The 20,683-nt window shown below is 43.3% G+C and overlaps 1 protein-coding gene across 4 annotated transcripts in view; it reads left to right on the plus strand.

The window, feature by feature from the left end:
* Positions 1-20,683, plus strand: part of LOC122809252 (myosin-10-like) — a 3,714,157-nt gene that overhangs the window by 2,343,528 nt on the left and 1,349,946 nt on the right. For all 4 annotated transcript variants that reach the window (XM_044080584.1, XM_044080595.1, XM_044080606.1 and 1 more), the window contains one exon: positions 4,727-4,887. In XM_044080584.1, the coding sequence (XP_043936519.1) occupies positions 4,727-4,887 (161 nt within the window). The remainder of the gene's footprint in view (positions 1-4,726; positions 4,888-20,683) is intronic.

Consider the following 20,683-nt stretch of genomic DNA (forward strand, 5'->3'; position numbering starts at 1 on the left):
CAGTGTCATATTCTTCCTTTAGTGCTGTAGGATAAAGTGTTAGAGACTTTATTGGTGGGTTTAAGCCATCCACACGTATAACATGGTACTGCTGGAAGTTCTTCAGACTTTGGCGGTGTTTGGAGTTGGGATTAGACTTTATCCTGTCTGTCTGTCTGTCTGACATGGAACCATCCTGTGTTTGAATTATGGACTAATGTGTGGTAAAAGGCTCACTAATCATTATTATGATGGCTAAAATTGCAAGCAGTCATAATTATGGAAGTCTTTTTTTAGTGTTGTATTATTTTCACAAAGGAGCTGTGTCCCCATTCCTGCTGCTGTTTGCTTTATCCTCTCATCCCCTGCCTGTGTATGTGCTGTCTGCAGGGTCACCACCATAGGTTAACGGCAAAAGCACTCTTTAAAAAAGACTGTAGCAGTTTTGGTCCTCACAGTAAAAATGGAGATCTGAGTTGATGGTATACTGTTATGCCTTATCTCCCTTTCATGTTCTGTTCCAGTTCAAGGCAGCACTTTATCAAAGATTAATCAAGCATGTGGACTGACTTACATTTTGCATCTCCTTAGTATGAAGCCAGTTTTTATGGGACCTGATTTTTTGAGTAAAAAGCTTTTACGACTTTTTTTTCAAATCTGCTTCCACATCAGCCCTTGATTTTCTTTCCCAGAATGGTCTGTTACATTGGCCTTTTGTTTAGAAGGGAGAATTATGTCAGCAGCAGCATATTCGTGTCCTTCAGGAAGCTCTACTGATTTATTTGGTGTAAAGAAGTGGAGACTGCGATGGGAAACATACACTCTTTAGCCAGGCACAGAGGTTTCAGTATGAGCCAGTGGAATTGAGGAACCACTTTTCGGTAATGGATATGGCTTGTATAGAAGGAGTAAAAAAAACTTTGCAACGGACAAGAATCCTGGGCAGTGATGTCAGTTTCCATGGTGTCAGAAGGTATTGCATGACCATCTCTTTAGTGTTTTGAATTTAAGTATTTAGGAGACTCATATCTCTGCAAAATCAATGCTCCATACCTATGGTCACCCCCTCGTTAGTCAGGTCTGACCATAAGCTAATCACCCTTAACATCCACATCCCACCCCCACCCCCCAGTAAAGAAACCACCATAAAACCACCATAAAAAACTTCTCCAAAGCCAACTTCATGCTACTCAAGTCAGAAGTGACAAACTTCATGACACCCATGCAGACGGGAACTGAAAGTTCAACTGCTGAATCCTACACTAAGGCACTGTACGAGCACATCCACTCATGCATGAAGCGTGCCATCCCAAATAGAACCAAAATGCTCTCATCCAAAAAAAGGAAGCCAATCTGGTGGTCCCCTGCCATAAACAAACTTTACAATAAAAGGAAGAAACTTTTGCAGAAAAGAGGAAAATCCCAGGATGCAAAAAACTCCCTTACTAGCCTCAGTAAGAAACTGAGATGCATCATAAAATCCTCCAAAGCTAGTTATGAAAATAAAATTGCCAAAGATTCCAAAGACAACCACAAAGCATTCTATAACTATGTCAAGAATCTAAATGGCAATGCTCAGATCTGCTCTGTGCTAAAACAGAATGGCATTAAATATACTGATCCGAAGGATATTGCCAATATCCTGGCAGATCGATTCAGTGCCAGCTTCACCCCCCTCTCACCCCCTAAATGGCCCATCTCAATACCGGAAGATTGCCAAATTCCAGTAATAATGGCCACACAGGTACAAAACGCACTCTCTAAAGCCAAGAATACAGCATCCATGGGACCAGATGACATCCCGGGCTGTGTACTACATGAACTACAATATGAACTGGCACCTCACCTAAGTGTCATGTTTAATCATAGCCTCACCTCAGGTTTCGTGCCCACTGAGTGGCGCAGAGCTACAGTTATCCCAATCCACAAGGGGGGATCCACCTTGGATGCCGGAAACTACCGTCCCATCAGTCTGACAAGCCTTATCTGCAAGGCCATGGAGCGTATTATCATGGAACTTATAAACAAAGACATTGGTAACCTTCAAACACTGGACCCCACCCAGTTTGGGTTTGTGAAGGGCCGATCTTGTCTCCTGAACCTGATTGACTTCTTTGAATCAGTCTCCAGAGCCGTGGACAAGGGTAAGGTGGTCCACACAGCCTGTCTAGACCTTGCCAAGGCCTTTGACACCATTCCCCCACTCTGGAATCATAGATAAACTTACTAAGTTGGGCATTAATCCCTATGTCACCCAATGGGTTGCTAAATGGCTTACTGATAGAACCCACACTGTAAAAGTAGCCGACTCCAAATCCAGCTCCAGACAAGTGACAAGTGGAGTACCTCAGGGTTCAGTCCTGGGGCCGCTCTTGTTTGGCATCTACTTCTCTGAAGTACAGGTCAACACTAAGGGACTCTGGCTAACAAAGTTTGCAGATGACTGCAAACTGGGAGCCATTATTGAATCCCCAAATGATGTGGATACTCTACAAAAGGGCCTTACAGAAACAGATGCTTGGTGCCAGAGCCATGGGCTCAAGCTCAATGCCAAGAAATGTATTGTTATCCCCTTTGGGAAAAAAACATGTATCCATGAATTACACTAAACACAGAAACTGTGATAAGAGACTTAGGGACACAGGTGGACAGTGGTCTCACCTTCGATAACCACATCGCCACAACAGTCAGGAAATCCTTCTATGTGGCACACCTCATCACGAAGGGCTTTTCATCCAGAAAAAAGGAGGTCATTGTCCCACTGTACTCATCCCTCATTAGACCCATTATAGAATACAACGCCCCATTTGGTATGTACCTCTCAAGACATCTGCAACAACTGGAAAGGCCTCAGAAATACCTCACTAAAAGAATCACAGGCCTAAAGCAGATCCCCTACGCTGACCGCCTTAAAAAACTCCAGCTATACTCTGTCGCATATCGTCTACTCTGCTTAACATACAAGGCCATGTCAAACCCAGAGCTGTTGGACATGCTACACTTAAAGAAATCCCAATCCCTCAGAGCTACACGCTCCAGGGATCTAAACCTTGTCATCACAATAAACAAAACATGCTGGAGGGATAGGTTCCTGACCCAGAGACTCCCCAGACTCTGGAATAGATTGCCCATACATGTCAAGCAGAGTGCCTTTTTGGACCTCTTCAAGAGGAACCTTGACAATTGGATGAGAGAAAGGAAATTCACCCCAGGGATCACATCAGTCGCGTCGCCCTGCTAGACAGGGGTCCAGGAAAGTAAATAATGTGGGAAGAAATAGTCAGGAAATTGTTATGGCTAGGCTTGTATAGGCCCTAGGGCTGATAGCCTAGTACCAACCTATGAACCTGTGGTAACGCAGAAGGTCTGATGTTCATCTGCTATTCCATCCTCACCAAAATTTTTCTTCTTCCTATGGCAGGGAGTCCTCTTTCTGCTAATCTTTACTGATGTGACACTTGGGTATCCATTCCTGTTATCGCAATTATTCCTACCATGGAATTCTTAATTTTCCTTCTGCTGACAAGTATTTTGTCAGTGCCACTTTTCTTACAGTTTTGCTGTTTGTCTAGTCATAGAGAAGCTGCCACCTACATTGCTGACTTAGGTACCTTGTAGTTTACATTACTGACTGAGGAGTCCATGTTATTTGTTACTGTATTAATGAGACATAGCAGCTTGAACAGAACTCTGTTCAGATTTGCTACGTGACAATGCATTCAGCTAAAATTATTTATTTACATTTTGTTTTCTAGGCTACCCCTGAATGGGTGGGTTACCATTTTCAGAGGGAACACAGAAAATTTAGAAAATAATTTTGGAGTAGTTGATAACGAAACACAAAAAATATTACTTAAAGCTTGGACGTACAAACTTGAAAGCATAATGAGTCAAAATTTGTAGTTGAACTAAAAGTTTAGTTATTTCCCCCCTTTAATGAGTGACTGTGAATGTAGGAAATAAAATAATAACAGGGATCTAGGGCCTAACAGAAATGGTCTGTCATGGTTGATAGAAGAGGAGTAGCTTGGGCCCTTGTCTTGCAAGAGTAGGAGGATATTTTTCTTTATGTTCAGTCTTTGAGATAACACTGACTTTTATTTCTACAATGAGAGGTCATCTGTTCCCATGGTACATTCTGTCTCTGATCTGAAAAAGCTGTCCATCCGTTGGAGATAGGATGACAATCTTGTTTATGTAGAACGTAAGTGGTGAGGCTTTTGGTGATTCGTTTCTCACCTCAGGACAGATCATTTTCAGGACAGGCAATTCAGCGGCTTAATAACTGCCATCATCCAACTGAGCTGCATCCCAGCAGGACAACAGGAACATCCCATTGCCTGAAAACAACTTTGAAATCACACTAGATATGTTTTTATGGAAATGCAGTGGTACAGTGCTAAAATTAACTGGTAGGCGGGGGTGGGTATAAATAAGACATTTCTTTAGCTTTTGTAAAATGGTGAAGGTGTGTACTGAGAAAAGACAATGGAATTTATTTTTTTTTAGATAGTCATTATTGTTGTTGGTAGTTGAAATACATTTGTTGCGTGCACCTTTGTATTGATGTCATGAATCCCAAAAATGTTAAGTCCTACAAAAAACTGTAAAATGCAGATGCAGAAGCAGGATTATTTGAGTTTAAGTATGTGGATTTGGTTATCATTTTCTTTCCATTTGTGGTCAGGATGGCAGTAAAAAACAAAACTGCTGTTTCACACTTCTAATGACTTTCTTTTCATCCTAGATCAAGGCACTGGAACTGGACTCCAACCTCTACAGGATTGGCCAAAGTAAGATCTTCTTCAGGGCTGGTGTGCTGGCACATCTGGAGGAAGAGAGAGATTTGAAGATCACAGACATCATTATCCTCTTCCAAGCTGCAGCACGTGGCTATCTTGCTAGGAAGTAAGTACTAACCGCATACTGATTCATTCTTGATACGGTTAATGTCAAGTCTTCCCTGCCTTAGTGAACATTTGCCATACTTTTTTATTCACTTGATGACATTTTGAGCATGCTTTCATCTTTAGTCTTGTTTCCTTTCATATACTACCACATCAGTCTGACCTATATAGGTAGAAGATGTAACATTGTATTAAATGGGTAAGTGAACCTGTCTAAAGGACCTTGTTCAGTCACTTCTGGAAAGCAGGTACTTGGGATATGATGTGCAACTGACATTTTTACAGGATGGTGTTAAGGGTATTTCAGCATTGCTGTAATGTGGCTGAGATAGTGCTGCAGAATCTGTTCTGCATATGTGTAGGTACATTTCAGATGGAAACAAAAACTGTCATGGTAATTTCTATGAGAAAAGTAGGGAAATTATTTTTTTCACTATCTCTTGGCATTAAAGAAAGTTCCAGCCCCGTCAATTCTGGACATGCCTCCTCTCCTGTGTTTGGGGTGATGTTACATGGTATTCCTTACCCATGGCTAGTTTAGCTGCACTGAGAAAACTGCCAAGGCACGTGTAAGATTGAGCCTGTATTGAAGAAATTACCAGAATCCAGTTTGTCTTCAAAGTATAAAGTAGCCCTACTGTGCATATTTTTAGATTTTTCTTTGTCTTTAAGTACAGAAATTGATGTACCCACCCACAATGTGTATCACGTTGGCCAGCAAAATACCCACGAGAGCCTGTCATAATATATTCCTTGAGTCACCAGTAGTGACCATCGTGATGATAGTTGGAACGTGACTGTAAATGGCATTATCCTTTTTTCCCAGGGTTGATCTTGCAACCTGTCAGGTAGCTCCTGCAGTAACATTCTATGTAGCTTTTAATCCACTTTCTTTTATGATGACATTTGCACATGCAATTGAGGTACTGGTTTATGTTAAGTGAGTGGAAGATGGTCCCGTGAACTAAGGCATTATCCATTTTTGGAGACAGGGATGGCCACCATACAGTAATCAACAAGTTCCACAATTTAGTACATAGTAATGTACTTGCAGGCTGGAACTTGTCGATGGCCAGTCTGATACCAGAGAATGGTCTCTTGAGTTGTCAGGTCATAGTTGAGGGATATGTAGGACTGGAGAATCTCTCCCTTGGTCCGGTCCCATCCCCAGGCTTGCATGGTCCAGCAGGCCATAGTTGAGCCCTGCAGTATGGTTTTCATTTCAGAGCTTAGGCATCTAGCAGCTGCTTAATAATCCTGTGTGCCAGTTCTTGATTCCTCAGCACCTGGCACTAGTTTCTTGCACTCCAGTCTGTGCATGATCCTGTGCCTCATGGTAAGTCATGGTACACCCTGACCTGTGATCATGAGACCTCTGTCACTGAGTGAACAGGAGTGGTGTGTCCCTGGTTTATAGGGGCATCACACCATGGTTAAAAGAAAAAAAAGCAGATTTTCTTAATTAATGCCATTGACTACATAGACTGACAAGACAATAAGTAAAGGAGTGGGTCATTCAAAAGTGAGTCACAGGCAGGGGGAGGAGTTAAGGAGGAGGTCCTGGGTAGCAAAAGGCTTACTGTGGGATAAGGAAGTCTCTTTCTGTCCCCCAAGGCTGTCCCTTGTTGCTAGTATATTTAAAGATATAGGGGTCTAGTTGCACAGGATGTTGCATGCCATGTAGCAGTAGTGTTGTTAATTTTGTCATTATGTTTTGCTGATTTACTTCTTTCATCTGTGGTTTACCTCTTTCATCTGTGGACTGCGGTAGCGTTGTCGTCTCACAGTAAGACGTTGTCCTGTTCGATTCTCAGCTAATGCGTCTTCTGTGTGGAGACATGCATGAATGGGCGTACCTTCGTTGAAGGTTGTGCATCAGGACCAGCAACTCGGCACGTAAAAATCTACTGCCAATCATTAGCTGACCGGAGTTCCGCTGTGGCAACCCCTAACCGGGAAAAGCCGAAAGACACAATAACCTCTTTCATCTGTGGCTGTTGCTATGATTCTGAGTTGGTTTTCAACTGCACTGAGTCCACCCTCATCCATTTTTCCTCCAAATGATCTCTCCTTTCAAGATGTCCCTAGGCTGATGAAGTGCAGGTTAAAGTGACACTTTGCTTTTGTCCTTCTGTCAAAGCAACCTTGTGGTATTTATTTGGAAGAAGTCTGAGGACCCTGGGTCATTCCATAGTTAGAACTAGTAAATAGAGTGTTATTACAATATACTGGAGGCATCCTGATTCTGCAATGTTGGACTCCAAAAGGGCTGATGCCCTTTGTAAGCCATCATTAAGCATCCCATTGCTGACTTCTGTGTAATCCATCCTAGGCCCAAGTGACCACAACATTTTGGCACTTCACAAATACTAGTAGTTAGTACAGAGGATTAAGGCTTTTAACAGTTAATGAGCTGATTCATTTGCTCCAGTTTGATTTCCTCGGGCTGAATTTTCCTAACTGCGTGACTCTGAGCAAGTCACATATCAGACAGTTCTCTGGGGCAATTGGGAATTTGGGCTAGGTTCTTCATTGGTCTTCTGGCCCATATACCTAGTAGCTACCTATGAACCTGTGCTGCTGGACTAGTAGTCCAGAGCTTTGGGCACATGCAGCAAGAAAAATCTGTGCCTGTGCCATGAAGGTTTCACTGCATTCAGCTATTCATTTCATCTATCCTAGTTCTGGGCTCACATTGTAAGGAAACACCTCCCTGAAGCTCAGAACATCTTTAGTCGGACTGTAACTAAGGCTTCCACTATTAGGTAATACATGCTGTGTTTCAGTTTTGAGTGCATTGCTAGAACCACATGCTTCAGTGTGTGCCTGCAGAGCATGACGAGCCTGAGATCGTTGTTGTGGAACAAGCTTCTTGGCCAGCCTGATAGAACGTAGTCAGTGACCTCTTAAGGAGGCAACAGGCTGTTTCCTATATAAAAGGCCTGCATGAGTCCTGTCCTGCTATTGCCACCACTTTCTGTGCTAGACCAAGTTAACCCCAAAAAGATGAGGCTTTCTTGGTGTTTGAGGAAGTTTCTTAGCCACCAAATGGTCTTGCCACTTTCATTACTGAAGAAGGCAACTAGGATGTAAGATTTACTGGCAGCTCTGTCAAAGTCATGTCTTTGATCTGGGACTTTTCATGGATGGCCTGTTCTCTGAGTTCACACTGGCTTGGTAAAGCATCATAAGGATAACTGTTTTCCAAAGTTGGTCACCTATGGCCACGGTTTGAAGCTCAGAAGTTTCTTCACTTCCGGAAAGAGTCACTTTATTTACAGAACTTTTGGGGCAAGCCCAGACTGTACTGCTAAGAGGGATAGTGTTCTTAACCCCATAAATTGAGTAGCAAAGTCTGGATACAGGTTTGCTGCATCCAGAACTGTTTGTTTTTGCCTTCTGTGTTTCTGGCAGCCATCTTGTGTTTGCCTTCTGTGTTTCTGGCAGCCATCTTATACTGGTAGGGGCCTATTTTCTCTGCTAGTGAGAGTAGCAGGGCTGCCTGGACCCTTTCTGGCACAAGCTGATTGGTAAAAAGAGCAGGAGCTACCAGGATTGGTTAGATTTCTGTGTTACTAGAATCTTCTATTTTTTGTGGTACTTAAACCCTGCATTTGAGCGGGTTTGGGCTTGTTTGCGCATCACTCACTGCAACTGCACTGTTTTTAACCCATTGTGAAGTATTCCAGCAACAAATTGTCCCTTAATAGCACGTGTGTGATCACCTAGTAGTACTCATCTTAGACCTTCCAACCTTTACCCCTCCTCTCTGGCCTCTCTTCCTCAGATTCTGACAAGTATGGATGGACAATTTCGTATGGTTTCTCCTGCCAGTCTGGTTGATATGGGCATCCTGAGACAATGTAGCAACTGCTTCTTGTACACGGAAAACCCTTTACTACTACCACCTAGGAACACGATTTGTGAGAGATGCAATTACATTAAGAACCTAGAGTCTATGCTTGCTCCCTCACAAGCCAGTATATCTGACACTGAGAAGGTTGTCAACACAAACACCACACCTCAAACACGAGCCACATATGCGGATGTCCTCAACAAAAACATACCCAAACAAGAGACCTCTGAGGCAGAAACACACGCAAACTCCATAGCCCACCACACTACACATGACACACAGTCTACATACCTGTGTCTTACAGCCACTAAGGCCTAACCATAAACCCAACATATTAGTCATAGGAGACTCCATTGTGAGGCACACAGATATGCCCCTCACCAGGCTGTATAAGGAAAAAGTCACGGTTAGTTGTTTGTACGGTGCCAGAATCCACCGTATCACACATGCACTCAGGTCTCTCAACAACAGGTACTGTTATGACTTTGCATTGTCCATGTTGGCTTGAATGACTTGAGACGTACTTTCCTGGACTATATGAAGAGAGGCGTGATCGAGCACACTGAATATGTGTCCCAGGCAGGTATAGGTTTAGACCTATTATTGAGTACAACACCCCTTTCAGCATGTACCTCACAATGCACATGCAGCAGCTGGAGAGACCACAGGGGTTCCTCACCAAGAGAATCCAGGGCCTCAAACATCTACCCTACACAGATAGGCTAAAAGCCCTGTCTCTCTGCTCAGTCTCATATAGACTCCTCATAGGTGATCTCTGTCTGGCATACAAAGCAATTTCAGACCCTACCTTGATGGGACTGCTGCACATCCGCAAGTCAGGCTCCACTCGAGTACCCACACGTGCATCCTCAACCTGGTCTGTGATATCAGTAGGACTTGTTGGTGGGACAGATTTGTGTCCCACGGACTTTCCTTTCTGTGGAATAGACTCCCTCTCCATGTCAAGCAGAGTTCCTCATTAACCCTTTTTAAGAGCAACCTGGATAACTGGATGGGGAACAGAAAGTACAGCCTTGGGATTCCACCTGTGTCCCTGCTGGACAGGGACATTAGGTGCTGACTTCTCGGAACATGGGCTAAATTATTGGCTAGGCTTGTAACGGCCTCAGGGCCAGTAGCCTAGTAACTTCCTGTGATCCTATGATTCCTGTGCTCAAGAAGAATTTATCAGAGAGGAACTCACCCACTTCAGTTTTCACCTCCGATCCCTCATATATCCTCCTAATCAACCTTATAATTTTATCAGGGAATGCAAATGCTTCCATTGCCCTGCCGATAAAGTCCTAGCTTACTCTGTCAAATGCTTTCTCTGGATCAAGACCCACCAGCAACAGTGGTATTTTCTTACATCCTGCCTCCCTGTGGGTTGTCAGTGTTTTGTTAGTTTGCCCCCCTCCATAAAACCACATTGATCCATATCTATCAATTTTCACATTACTTTTGCCATTCTTTTAGCCATTATAGACATAAATACTTTATAATCATGATTTAGTATTGAAATGGGCCTGTAGGAAGCTAGATCTAATGGATCTTATAAAGACTTTCAGAGAATTTCCAGAATATTTCTAATACCTCTACAGGATCTCTTGTTATTTTCCTTGTTGTAGGTTCCCTAAGCTTAGTGACAGTCCTGTCTACTTTCTGTTGCATGAGTCATTGTGCTAAATTTTTTTGTGCTGTAGAGTTATCAAAAACAGTTACTTTAACAGCAATATTAATAAACTCATGCATATTATCAAGTAATTTCTTATTTTCTGTGTAGCATTCTGCAATTGCTCCTCTTCTTGTTCTGTGAAATTCCACCTGTTCTGCAATACGTTAACATTTGTCAGTGCCTCTGAATAATTCTTGTTGACTTCTTAACAATATCTCCTTTTTTTTAGTTCTACCCTATTTTTAAACTGCACTTCAATTTTATCCCACTCCCTATCTAAAATTTCAGAAGAAATTTCTGGCTTCTCTAATAGCTTCTGAATAATTTCCACTACCCATTCCTTAAATTTCTCTTTTCAACAGATAAGTGGAAAAGTGCCAGTGTCTCATTTTTGTTTCATTACTCTGTGTTTTTATTATAGTTATCATTGGCGCATGATCTGAAATAGTTATTGGGTATGTATTGAGACATTTAATTAAATGTACATGCTCATGTGAAATGTAAATTCTGTCTTGCCTAGCCCAGTTTTTGTATTTTGGGGAATGATATGTAAATTCACTCTGAACTCCTAGTACTGAATTCACATCTTCCCTGCCAAATATTTTCATAAATTTCTTCAAAAGTCTACCCTCCTTTGTTATACTTTCCCTTATGGGGCCCCCCAGACACATCTTCACTGCTGCAAATCAAATTCCACTCTCCACCTACAAGTAATATTATTTGCTAAAAGCTGATTATTTCTCCAAGAATTGTTTTAAGCTCCATTTTAGCAGCTTTAAGTGGAATATAAATATATGCCAGTGTAATCCTCCTCCATTGCCAGTAGCTCCTTAGTACTGCAGACCTACCATTATTATCTTTTTTATAATCTTCTGTCACTATTGGAGCTCCTCTTGCAATTAATGTAAGTAATCCTATTTTCCTTTGTCCCAGGTATTCTGCTGAACAACTATCCTGAAAATCTTTTTTATCAAATTCATATATTCACTTCTTTCCAAGTCTATTTCCTGTGACGTGGCTATTTGCACTCTACATTTTTAATGTAGTTCACTGCTTTTTCTTATTTTATCTGTGAGACCATTGACATTTAAAAAAATTACAGAAGGTATCATTGTATTAAAAAGTTATCTCCACCTTTTATGTATAACAGCTTATATGAAGTTGTTGTTTTCATTTAATCTTCAACCTGTGGGAATACGGATCCTGTACGGATCGGACTCATCCACATTTTCCAGCATCAGATCTGAGCTCCAAGGTCCTCCCCTACCCATAATGCCCCTGTCTCCCTCCTCCCCTCAGATCTCATTTGCCGCTCGTCCAGTCAGCATCATGGTCTATTAACTCCAAGTTCCTGGTAAGTGATGATAATATTTTTTGGTCTTTTTCTCTCTCTCTACCTCATTTAGCCTTTTACTTTTAGTTCTGTTCCCTACCCTTCCTTGCACTCAGGCTTCGGTCCTGTAATCCAAAAAAAAAAAAAGTCCTTTCTTTTATTCTTTCCTTTCTTTCTCTGTTCCCTTTTGTGTGTGTGTGTGTGTGTGTGTGTGTGTGTGTGTGTGTGTGTGTGTGTGTGTGTGTGTGTGTGTGTGTGTGTGTGTGTATGTGTGTGCGCGCATGTGTGGTCCATTACCATAGCTGAATAGCCGAGACCCCCAATCCAGGTTTTCAGAAATGCACAGAGTGTGGCCATAAGCTCCCCCTTCAGATGGCCACACTCTGTGTGTTTGTCTGGGAGTCCCTCAACTAGACACCTCCTTTTCAATCTGTGTGGGCTTCAACCCCCACGCATTGAATGACAGGAGGAACAAATTGATCTTGATGGGCCTCTTTCCGCCGCTTTCCTCTGAGGGCTGTACTTCTCCTTCTTCCTCCTCCCTGGCCTGTGGGACTCAACCTCCCATCAAGAAGGCTGGGGACGAGGAGAAGCGCTTCCTTGGCCGAGCCCCCAGCTAAGTCTCACCCTGGCTCTGGTCACCCCACTTCTTGCCAGAGCCAGAGGTCTCTCAGGGCCTATCCCGTTTATTGGCCTCTCCCTGGCTCCTCTCCAGGCCCGTATCCATGGCTTCCTCCATCCGGTCCACCAGCAGTCTTTCTGAAGCCAAGGTGGACAGAATGATGTGGAAATTCATCTGGATCCAGCTCCAGATGGGATTCTTGCCTGCTTCCTCCCCCTCCAGGGTTGGGAGCATGCACTCCACCTTTTTTCCCATTGCTCCTTCTCCAATCCGACCTCCGGCTTCGGACTCCTTGGGTCCGAGGGGATAGTGTCGGCTCCAAGGTTTTCATAGTCAGCACTTCCACTCAGAGTCTTGTCACCTGGAGGCTCAGATCTGACCCCTCCATCGACTCAGAGGGTTACGGATCCGGCCTTGGTCCCAGCTTCAGGGATTCGTTCTTCCTCTGCTTTTGACATGGTGGAGAGTGTGCTCTCGGCTCCCTCGAGACCCTTGATGGTATCATCCTCAGAGTCCATCCTGGCTCCCTCTATTTCTGGTCCGGAATCCATCATCCTGACCCGTCAGGGACAGCCTGTTGCCTCTCTGCCCCAGGGAGTTCTCCCCAGGGATGGCCAGAAGTTTCAGATTCCTTTCCAGAGAACCCCCCTGAGGAGCTTCCTCGGAAACATATGTGTAAAAGGAGGCAGTTGGACTCCCACCAGAGTCCCTCACAGAAGACACCGACTTAGAGGAAGGGGAGGGTTCCCCCCGATTATCCCGGGATGACGTCTCCTTTGAAGATGTAATGGAAATCCTAAGCCAGCATGGGGCGTGGTGGTCTGTCCAAAACCCCATCCCGGATGAGTTGGTGTTCCTGGAGGCATTTGGCACACGACCCTCTACCTCCTGGGTGTCCCCTCCCACTGATCCGCTTGTGGATTTGATTTCATCTCGGGCATGGAAGGAACCCAACAAGGTGGAGCCCATTCCCAAGTGCCCTGATAAAATTCTAAGTCCACCTTTAGACAAACAGTACTGATCTAAGGGATCCCCGGTTGATGCCATGGTGGTTGCAGTGGCCACCAAGAAAGAGCTTGCTCAGGAGAGCTGTATAGTCCATCCACTGAACCGGGAGTCCCAGTCCATGGACTGTTTTGGGAAGCAGGTTTACACTTCAGCCATGTTTGCCATGCATGCGCTGAACTACATGACACGTGATCAGACTTCAGCAATACCTGGTCAAAGATGTCGCTGAGTCTACCCCAGGGTCCATGTCGGTGGAAGAGAAGAAAGTGTTTTCCTCCCATATGACCACCCTCACTTCCAGAACGAGAAAGACAGGAAGACCTTGTCTGCCGTTGTGATCCGCTTCTCAATCCCACAATGATCCTTTTCCCAGAATCTGTGGGTATGAAGAAGATGTGGTTCTGGAAGTCTCAAGGCTAGTCCCACCATGCTCAGGACTCGCTTTCCCCCAGAGGCAGATTTGGATATGACAGATGCCGTTGTTATGGCAGAGGTGGTCCGAGGAACTAGGAGTCTCGGAATTCTTTCCTGGACAGACCCGTGCAGCAGCCCTGAAGGGTTTCCTGACTGCTCATCTCTGAAGGCAGTCGGGGGATGCCTCTTGTTGCCTGACTGCTCATCTCTAAAGGCAGTCGGGGGATGCCTCTTGCTGCATCCAAGAGCCTGGGAGTCGATCACAGACGATCATTGGGTGTTGCAGGTCATATTCAGAGGATACTCAATCCCCTTCATTCAAACACCAGTTCCGCCCAAACACCTCCCGGACATTCCACCACACAACGAGAGGAAGCAGCAGTGGAATTCTCCAAGCTGCTCGAAAAATGAGTCATCCAGTCTGTCCCCCCAGACCAGTCTGGATCAGGCATCTATTCCAGGTTCTTTTTAGTGCCAAAGATGATGGCAGACTTGAGACCCATCCTGGATCTTTCAACCCTAAACCTGTCATTTGCCAAGACAAAATTCTGATGGTCACTCTCCAATCCATTCTGCCCTTTCTGCAGAGAAATGACTGGATGTGCTCAGTGGACTTCCAGGACATGTACTACCACATCAAAATGGAGAGCGCTCTTCAGAGGTTCCTCCGCTTCTGGCTGTGGGCCAGTTATTACCAATTCAGAGTGCTACTCTTTGGTCGCACCACTGCCCCCAGGGTGTTCACCATATTGACAACAGTGGTGGCTGCTCACCTGCAGCTGCAGGGGTTTCATTTCTACCCCTACCTGGACAATTGGCTCCTTTGTGCTTCCTCCAGGCATCGCCTCTGTCAAGTCAGGGATGTCATTATCCGGACCGACCACCAGTTGGATATAACCATAAATCTCAACAAGTCACTGTTGGCTCCAGTTCAAGTTCTAGACTTCATTGGGGCTCATTTAAATACCATTCAGAGCAAGATTCTTCTAACTCTGTACAGACTTCAATCTATCACACATCATGTACTGTTCATCGTTCAGATCCAGTCTCCTCCTGCGGAGTCAGTACTTCGGGCACTGGGGTTCATGGCGGCCACGATCACTCTGATCCCCATGGCTTGCTTACATATAAGGGTTCCCCAAAGGACTTTAGCGGTCCAGTGGTCCTTGCTAGGTCTGCCATTATCTCATCTAAGTCATTTGTCTCGGGCCTGCAGGGATTCAGTTCTCTGGTGGCTTCAATCCCTGGATCTCCTTCTGGGTCACCTGTTTATCCTTCCCACCCCGAAGACCATGGTGACCTTGGACGCCTCCCCTTTGTAGTGAAGCCATGAGATTGTGGAAGTGGGCAATCTCCGGCTGTTTTCTGGTGGCAGTGCACATTTCGTGGAGGTCCAACATCTTGCGAACAGGCTCAGCAGATCTGTTTTGATGCCTTACAAGTGGTCTCTGAATCCTTCAGTATTGGAACAGATCTTTCTAAAGTGGGGTCAGCCTTGCTGTGATCTCTTCGCCTCTCCTGCCAATATGAAGTGCAGTGAGTTTTCACTCTGAACCCCCCTCCGGGGAGTTCCCCCAGGGATGCTCTAGTTCATGCTTGGCCCTCTGGTCTTCTGTATACTTACCCTCCACATCCTGTGATCCCAAAAGTCATACAGAAAGCTTGGTGATCTTCATTGCCCCTTTCTGGCATCACCAAGTTTGGTTCCCCTCTATGTGGTCTCATGCAGTGTGTCTGGACATTAGATCTGATTCTGGATCTGATTTCACATCCCTCAGGGATCCCTCACCCAAATCTGGTCAGTCTGCAGCTGACAGCTTGGCTGCTCCAGTTCCAGTGATATAGAGGACTCCTGGGCTATCTTCTCTTGTTAAAAAGATTGTGGTAGTGGCCCACAAATCTTCCACCAGGAAGGTTTATTCCAGTAAGTGGAAACATTTTTCTCTGTGGGCATCTCAACATGGTTTGGATGACTTCACTGCCCCAGTTCCCGGCACTTTGAAATTTCTGGCAGATATTTTTCATCAGGGGGCCTCTTTTTCTATGGTAAAGGTACAGCTGGCAGCTATCTCCAGTTTTTATATAGGAGACAATCTGGCTGCTCTAGCTTCTTCCAAGCTTTGGAAAGCCTTTTTGAAAGGTACCTTTTTACTTAGACCCCAGTCAAGGACCCTATGCCCCCTTGGGATCTTACTCTAGTCCTACAAGCCTTGGTTTCTTCTCCCTTTGAACCAGCAGCTTTGTTGGACTTACAATTCCTGTCTTGGAAGACAACTTTTCTGGTTGCTATTACAACGGATAAAAGAGTGTCGGAGATTCAGGCCTTATCTGTCAAACCCCCTTATATGGTGTCTCATAAAGACAGGATTTCTTTATGAATGAACCCTTCCTTTCTTCCGAAAGTGGCTTCAGAATCTGACATTAACCAGGTCATCAGTCTTCCTGTTTTCTTTCCGAACTTCCAGAGTAAGTGAGAGTATAAATTGCATTTGCTTGATGTTCATAGGCAACTGCATTTTTACTTGCACAGAATGAAGTCCTTTCATAAGTCTCCTCAGCTTTTTGTTTCCTTCTCTAATCCCTTCTTAGGGAAACCTGTGTCTACGGTAACTGTTGCTCACTTGATTTCTCGGTGCATAGCCCTGGCATATAAAGCCAAAGGATTATCTCCGTCAGTTCATGTTAAGGCTCATTCTACCAGGTCAGTAGCTACTTCAGTGGCTTTTTGGTCTAGAGTTTCTTTAGATGATATTTGCTCTGCAGCTACTTGGGCATCATCTCACACATTTATTTTACATTATAAGTTGGATCTCCTGTCCAGAGGCAGGGCTTCCTTTGGCTCCACCATGCTGTGGAACATCCTTCCATGAGGGCCTCCCAGGGTCTTTGGGGAGCTAGGGTTGAAGATCAAATGAAAACAATAACTTCAGATAAAAAAGTTATGTACTCACCATAACGTTCCATCTGAGTTGTTGCTTTTCATTTGTCTTTAACCGTCCCTTCCTCCTTCCCCCTGCCTTACGAGGGCTGTGTGGTAGACCAGATGGAAGAGGCATAGCTCCTACTCTGGTAAGCCTTTGTCTTCCTTGTGGTGCATTCGGGGTACTAATGCCAAAGTGTTAGGCACTTGGTTAGGTCGTGGTGCTGTTGTCTGCAGCAAACACGATCTGAGGGGAGGAGGGAGACAGGGGCATTATGGGTAGGGGAAGAGCTTGGAGCTTGGATCCGATGCTGGAAAATGCGGCCAAGTTGGATCCGTACCAGATCCTTATTCCCACAGGTTGAAGACAAATGAAAAGCACCAACTCAGATGGAACGTTATGGTGAGTACATAACTTTTTTTTTGTTAAATATCTAGTTCCAGCTTTTGTGTTACATGCATACACTGTTAATTTTTTTATTTTTATTTTATTTTTTATTTTACATTTGTTTGCCGGGATAGTCCGACTGGATACATGTCTGTTTTCAGCGGAGGCCCAGGGAGAAAAGCTCCAATAGACAATATTACATAGATTACACAACAAGTTAGATAACATTAGAAAATATAAGACAAGGTGTTTTGTACAATGGTTTAGTAATGCTCCCAATAGGGACTCACAATTCTCATGGTCTGACACAATTAAAATTAAAAAGGCATCAGATTGGAAACAGAGCTTGGTTAAGTAATTAAATGTTACGATATTTACATATATGCTTTCCGTTTATAACTTAATCAGGGTTGGTGCATGGGCAAAGCTAGTTCACTTTGAAATGCTGTTTGAGGCTTTTTTTGAAGAGACTTATGGAGGATTGAAGGGTTATATAGTTTGACAGCGAATTCCAGGTTTTGCCAACAAAGTTGGCAAACAGTGAATCTGAAGTGGGGACTTCATTTGTCAGCAACCTTTGGGTCTTGGATCCGACTCAGATGGAACGTTATGGTGAGTACATAACTTCTTATTCACTAGCAGAGTTATTAGCTTTGTGGGTTTGGATCAGTAATTTGTTGGCTGATCGCAGGGATCTCAAGTTGCTATATGGCTTAATAATATTTATAAGTGAGGGGGTATCCTCAGGGTGTTATAGAATTCTGTGCGCTATTAAGAGTTGATTGAATTGAATTAAGCTGGGCAGTTCTAGCCACTCTAGTTGTTTCAAGTTCTGGCAGTGATGGGTTCTATAGGTGAAGCCAGTTGCGAATCTGGCAATATGGTTGTAGCTATGGGAGAGCTTGCTCATTTCAGAGTTTTTGAGGTTTGAGAGTACAGGAGAGGCATATATAGGAGTAGAGAGTAGGTATGACCGGGCAATTGCAGTTCTAGCCAGTGGGGTTAAAATGTCTTGTTTCTATACAGTGATGCAAGCTTTTTATTGATGGTCTGTATGGTTTTGTTGACCTGTAGGTCAAATTTAAGATTATTATCTATGATAACACGTAGAAGCTTGGTATGGGTATCTGGGGAGATAGTGGTACCATTGTTAGGTGTGACAGAGAATGAGAGTGTGGCGGATCTACTAGTGAGGGTGAAGAGTAGAAGTTTAGTTTTATTCTGGTTCAGCAGTAGGCGTTGGTTGGCGAGCCAGTTTTCATTAGCAGGTTGAACTTGTATACAGTTGTTTCTTGTCATATCCATTTGAGTCTATGTCACCAGAGAAGGAAAAGCTGGAAGGGACAGACTGTATTAATTTTATGAAAACACAAATTAGCAACTGGACTGGTATTCCAAAGCAGGAGTCGTTGCATGAAAGGGCACATTGTGTGTATGCTCCAAACCTGGGTATGAGAAAGCAAACTAGACCTAGACATGTTACAAAACTATTTGTTTTATTGAAAGTTCTCAAACAAAAAAAATCAAACACACCCCCAATATACCCCCTAAAACCTATTAACTTGACACTAACGCACAAAACTATGTACATCTTCAAATATTGCAGTTTTACTCTCCTGCTAGGAACAGATGTCCCAAACTGACAGCCACAGTCACGGTTTTGAGTTAACCTAAAAGAAAGGTTATCCATGCTGAGATGCATGGTACTGCCTGAGCTTTTACAAAGTGCTGTTGGATTTTGTCATATCTTTATAATTCCCCCAGCTGGAAAGACACTTGAAGGCTTACAGAGAACATTATCTCCTAGCCAATTTCTCTTTTTCAGATTGTCTCCATGGAGACATGAGGACCAGGTAAAGAATCACTACTAATTATACTAAGTGCTGTGCGGTTTTGTCTTGTCTTTAAAACTCCCCCATCCAGGAAAACATCAAATGCTTTCAGAGAGCATTAGCTCCTAGCCAGTTTGTCTTTATCAAATTGTCTCCATGGAGACATGAGGACCAGATACAAAATGGCTACTAAGCATACATTTATTTGCTAGTAAAAAGCCTTAAACTATTCAGTATTCTTTTTCATTTTCTTGCTTTCTTTTAAAACTTGTTACTAGATCAAGCTAAGAGTCTTAATCCAGTAATTTTCCATGCAAGAATGAGAAAAAGCACATTCATTTTTCTTTTGTCATGCTTTTTTAACCAGACATTTTTACATGCATTACCCACACCTTTCAAAAAGTGAACAAGGAGAAGTAGAGAAGAAGGGAGAAAGAAAAAAAGAAAAAATACAGGAGAACCTGTCCACAGTAGTATTCCCATTCACTGAAAAACAACTGAGAAAACTTCACTTTATAACTTGCAGAGAAAATCATAGACTATAAAAATAGTACTATTAAGTAAAAAATTTGTTTCACTTACAGTTAACTTTCTCCCTTTTCTTCCCCTCTGCCAAGTATTTTTTTCAGAACATTAATGACAAGACATAGGGCATATGCTTTAGAGTCCCCCACAAGTCCAACAAAGTTCTAAAAGTCCAATATTTCTAGATTTTCTTGTTTTGTCATATTTCACAAATATAATTATTTGTAGTCCCACATTTGTCAATTGCCAAGTTATTGGTTTTATTCCTGTTCACCTCTCAAATCTTTTCTTTGTTTCATTTTCAAACTATTCTCAATTCTTCTAGTCAGCTGTCATGCTTCCATCTTTCTCTCCAGCATTTTCCGTTAAACATTTGGAAAGGTTTCACTGGCACACCCTCTCTGTGGTCTTTATTACCAGAAGAACAAGAAGCAGAATCTCCTACTGTTTCACAGCTCACTTTTTGTTGGGCAAACTTATGTGTTTCCTTCTTAGCATGTACTTAATCAAAAATGATTTTGTCCTTCCAGGGAAGAATATTTTGAAGATAACTGGGTACAGCAGTTTGAATCTCATGCCTGCTTCTCAACATTCCCTGAATAGCGGAAATACATTTACTCCTCTTCTGCCTGATGTACAGTGAGTAATCATTCTCCACAAACATTCTGCTGTGTCCCACTTTTAGTACTTTGTCCTTCTGCCACAGTTTTGTCAGAATCAACTCCTTCTGCTGGTAGGTTACTATGAAAGGTCTAGTTTGCTTTCTCATACCCAGGTTTGGAGCATACATACAATGTTCCCTTTCATGTAACGACTCCTGCTTTGGAATACCAGTGCAGTTGCTTATTTGTGTTTTCATAAAATGAATACAGTCTGTCCCTTCCAGCTTTTCCTTCTCTGGTACAGCTGAAAATCTCAGGTTTTTCCTATATGTTCTGTCCTCTTAATGCTATTATTTTTTGAAACATCTCTTCTTGAGCAGTCTCATATTCTAGCCAGCCTTTTCTTCATTTCGACCTCTGATTTTTGCAGTTTTATCACCTCATCTGAGTAACTGTTTAAAGTTTCTTCCATTTTTTTCCAGCCTTTTGTTGTTTGGTTTGATAAACTGCATCAGTGTTTCATTTATTTTAACCAGGTCTGTGTACAGTTGCCTTATACTTTCCTGTATGTTACTGAAAGTCATGTCTGGAGCTTGCACTGCTTTTTGCTGAACAGCTGCAA

Source organism: Protopterus annectens, chromosome 1.part1 (assembly GCF_019279795.1).
Source record: "Protopterus annectens isolate FY-2018-M chromosome 1.part1, PAN1.0, whole genome shotgun sequence".
Classification (NCBI taxonomy): Eukaryota; Metazoa; Chordata; order Ceratodontiformes; family Protopteridae; genus Protopterus; species Protopterus annectens.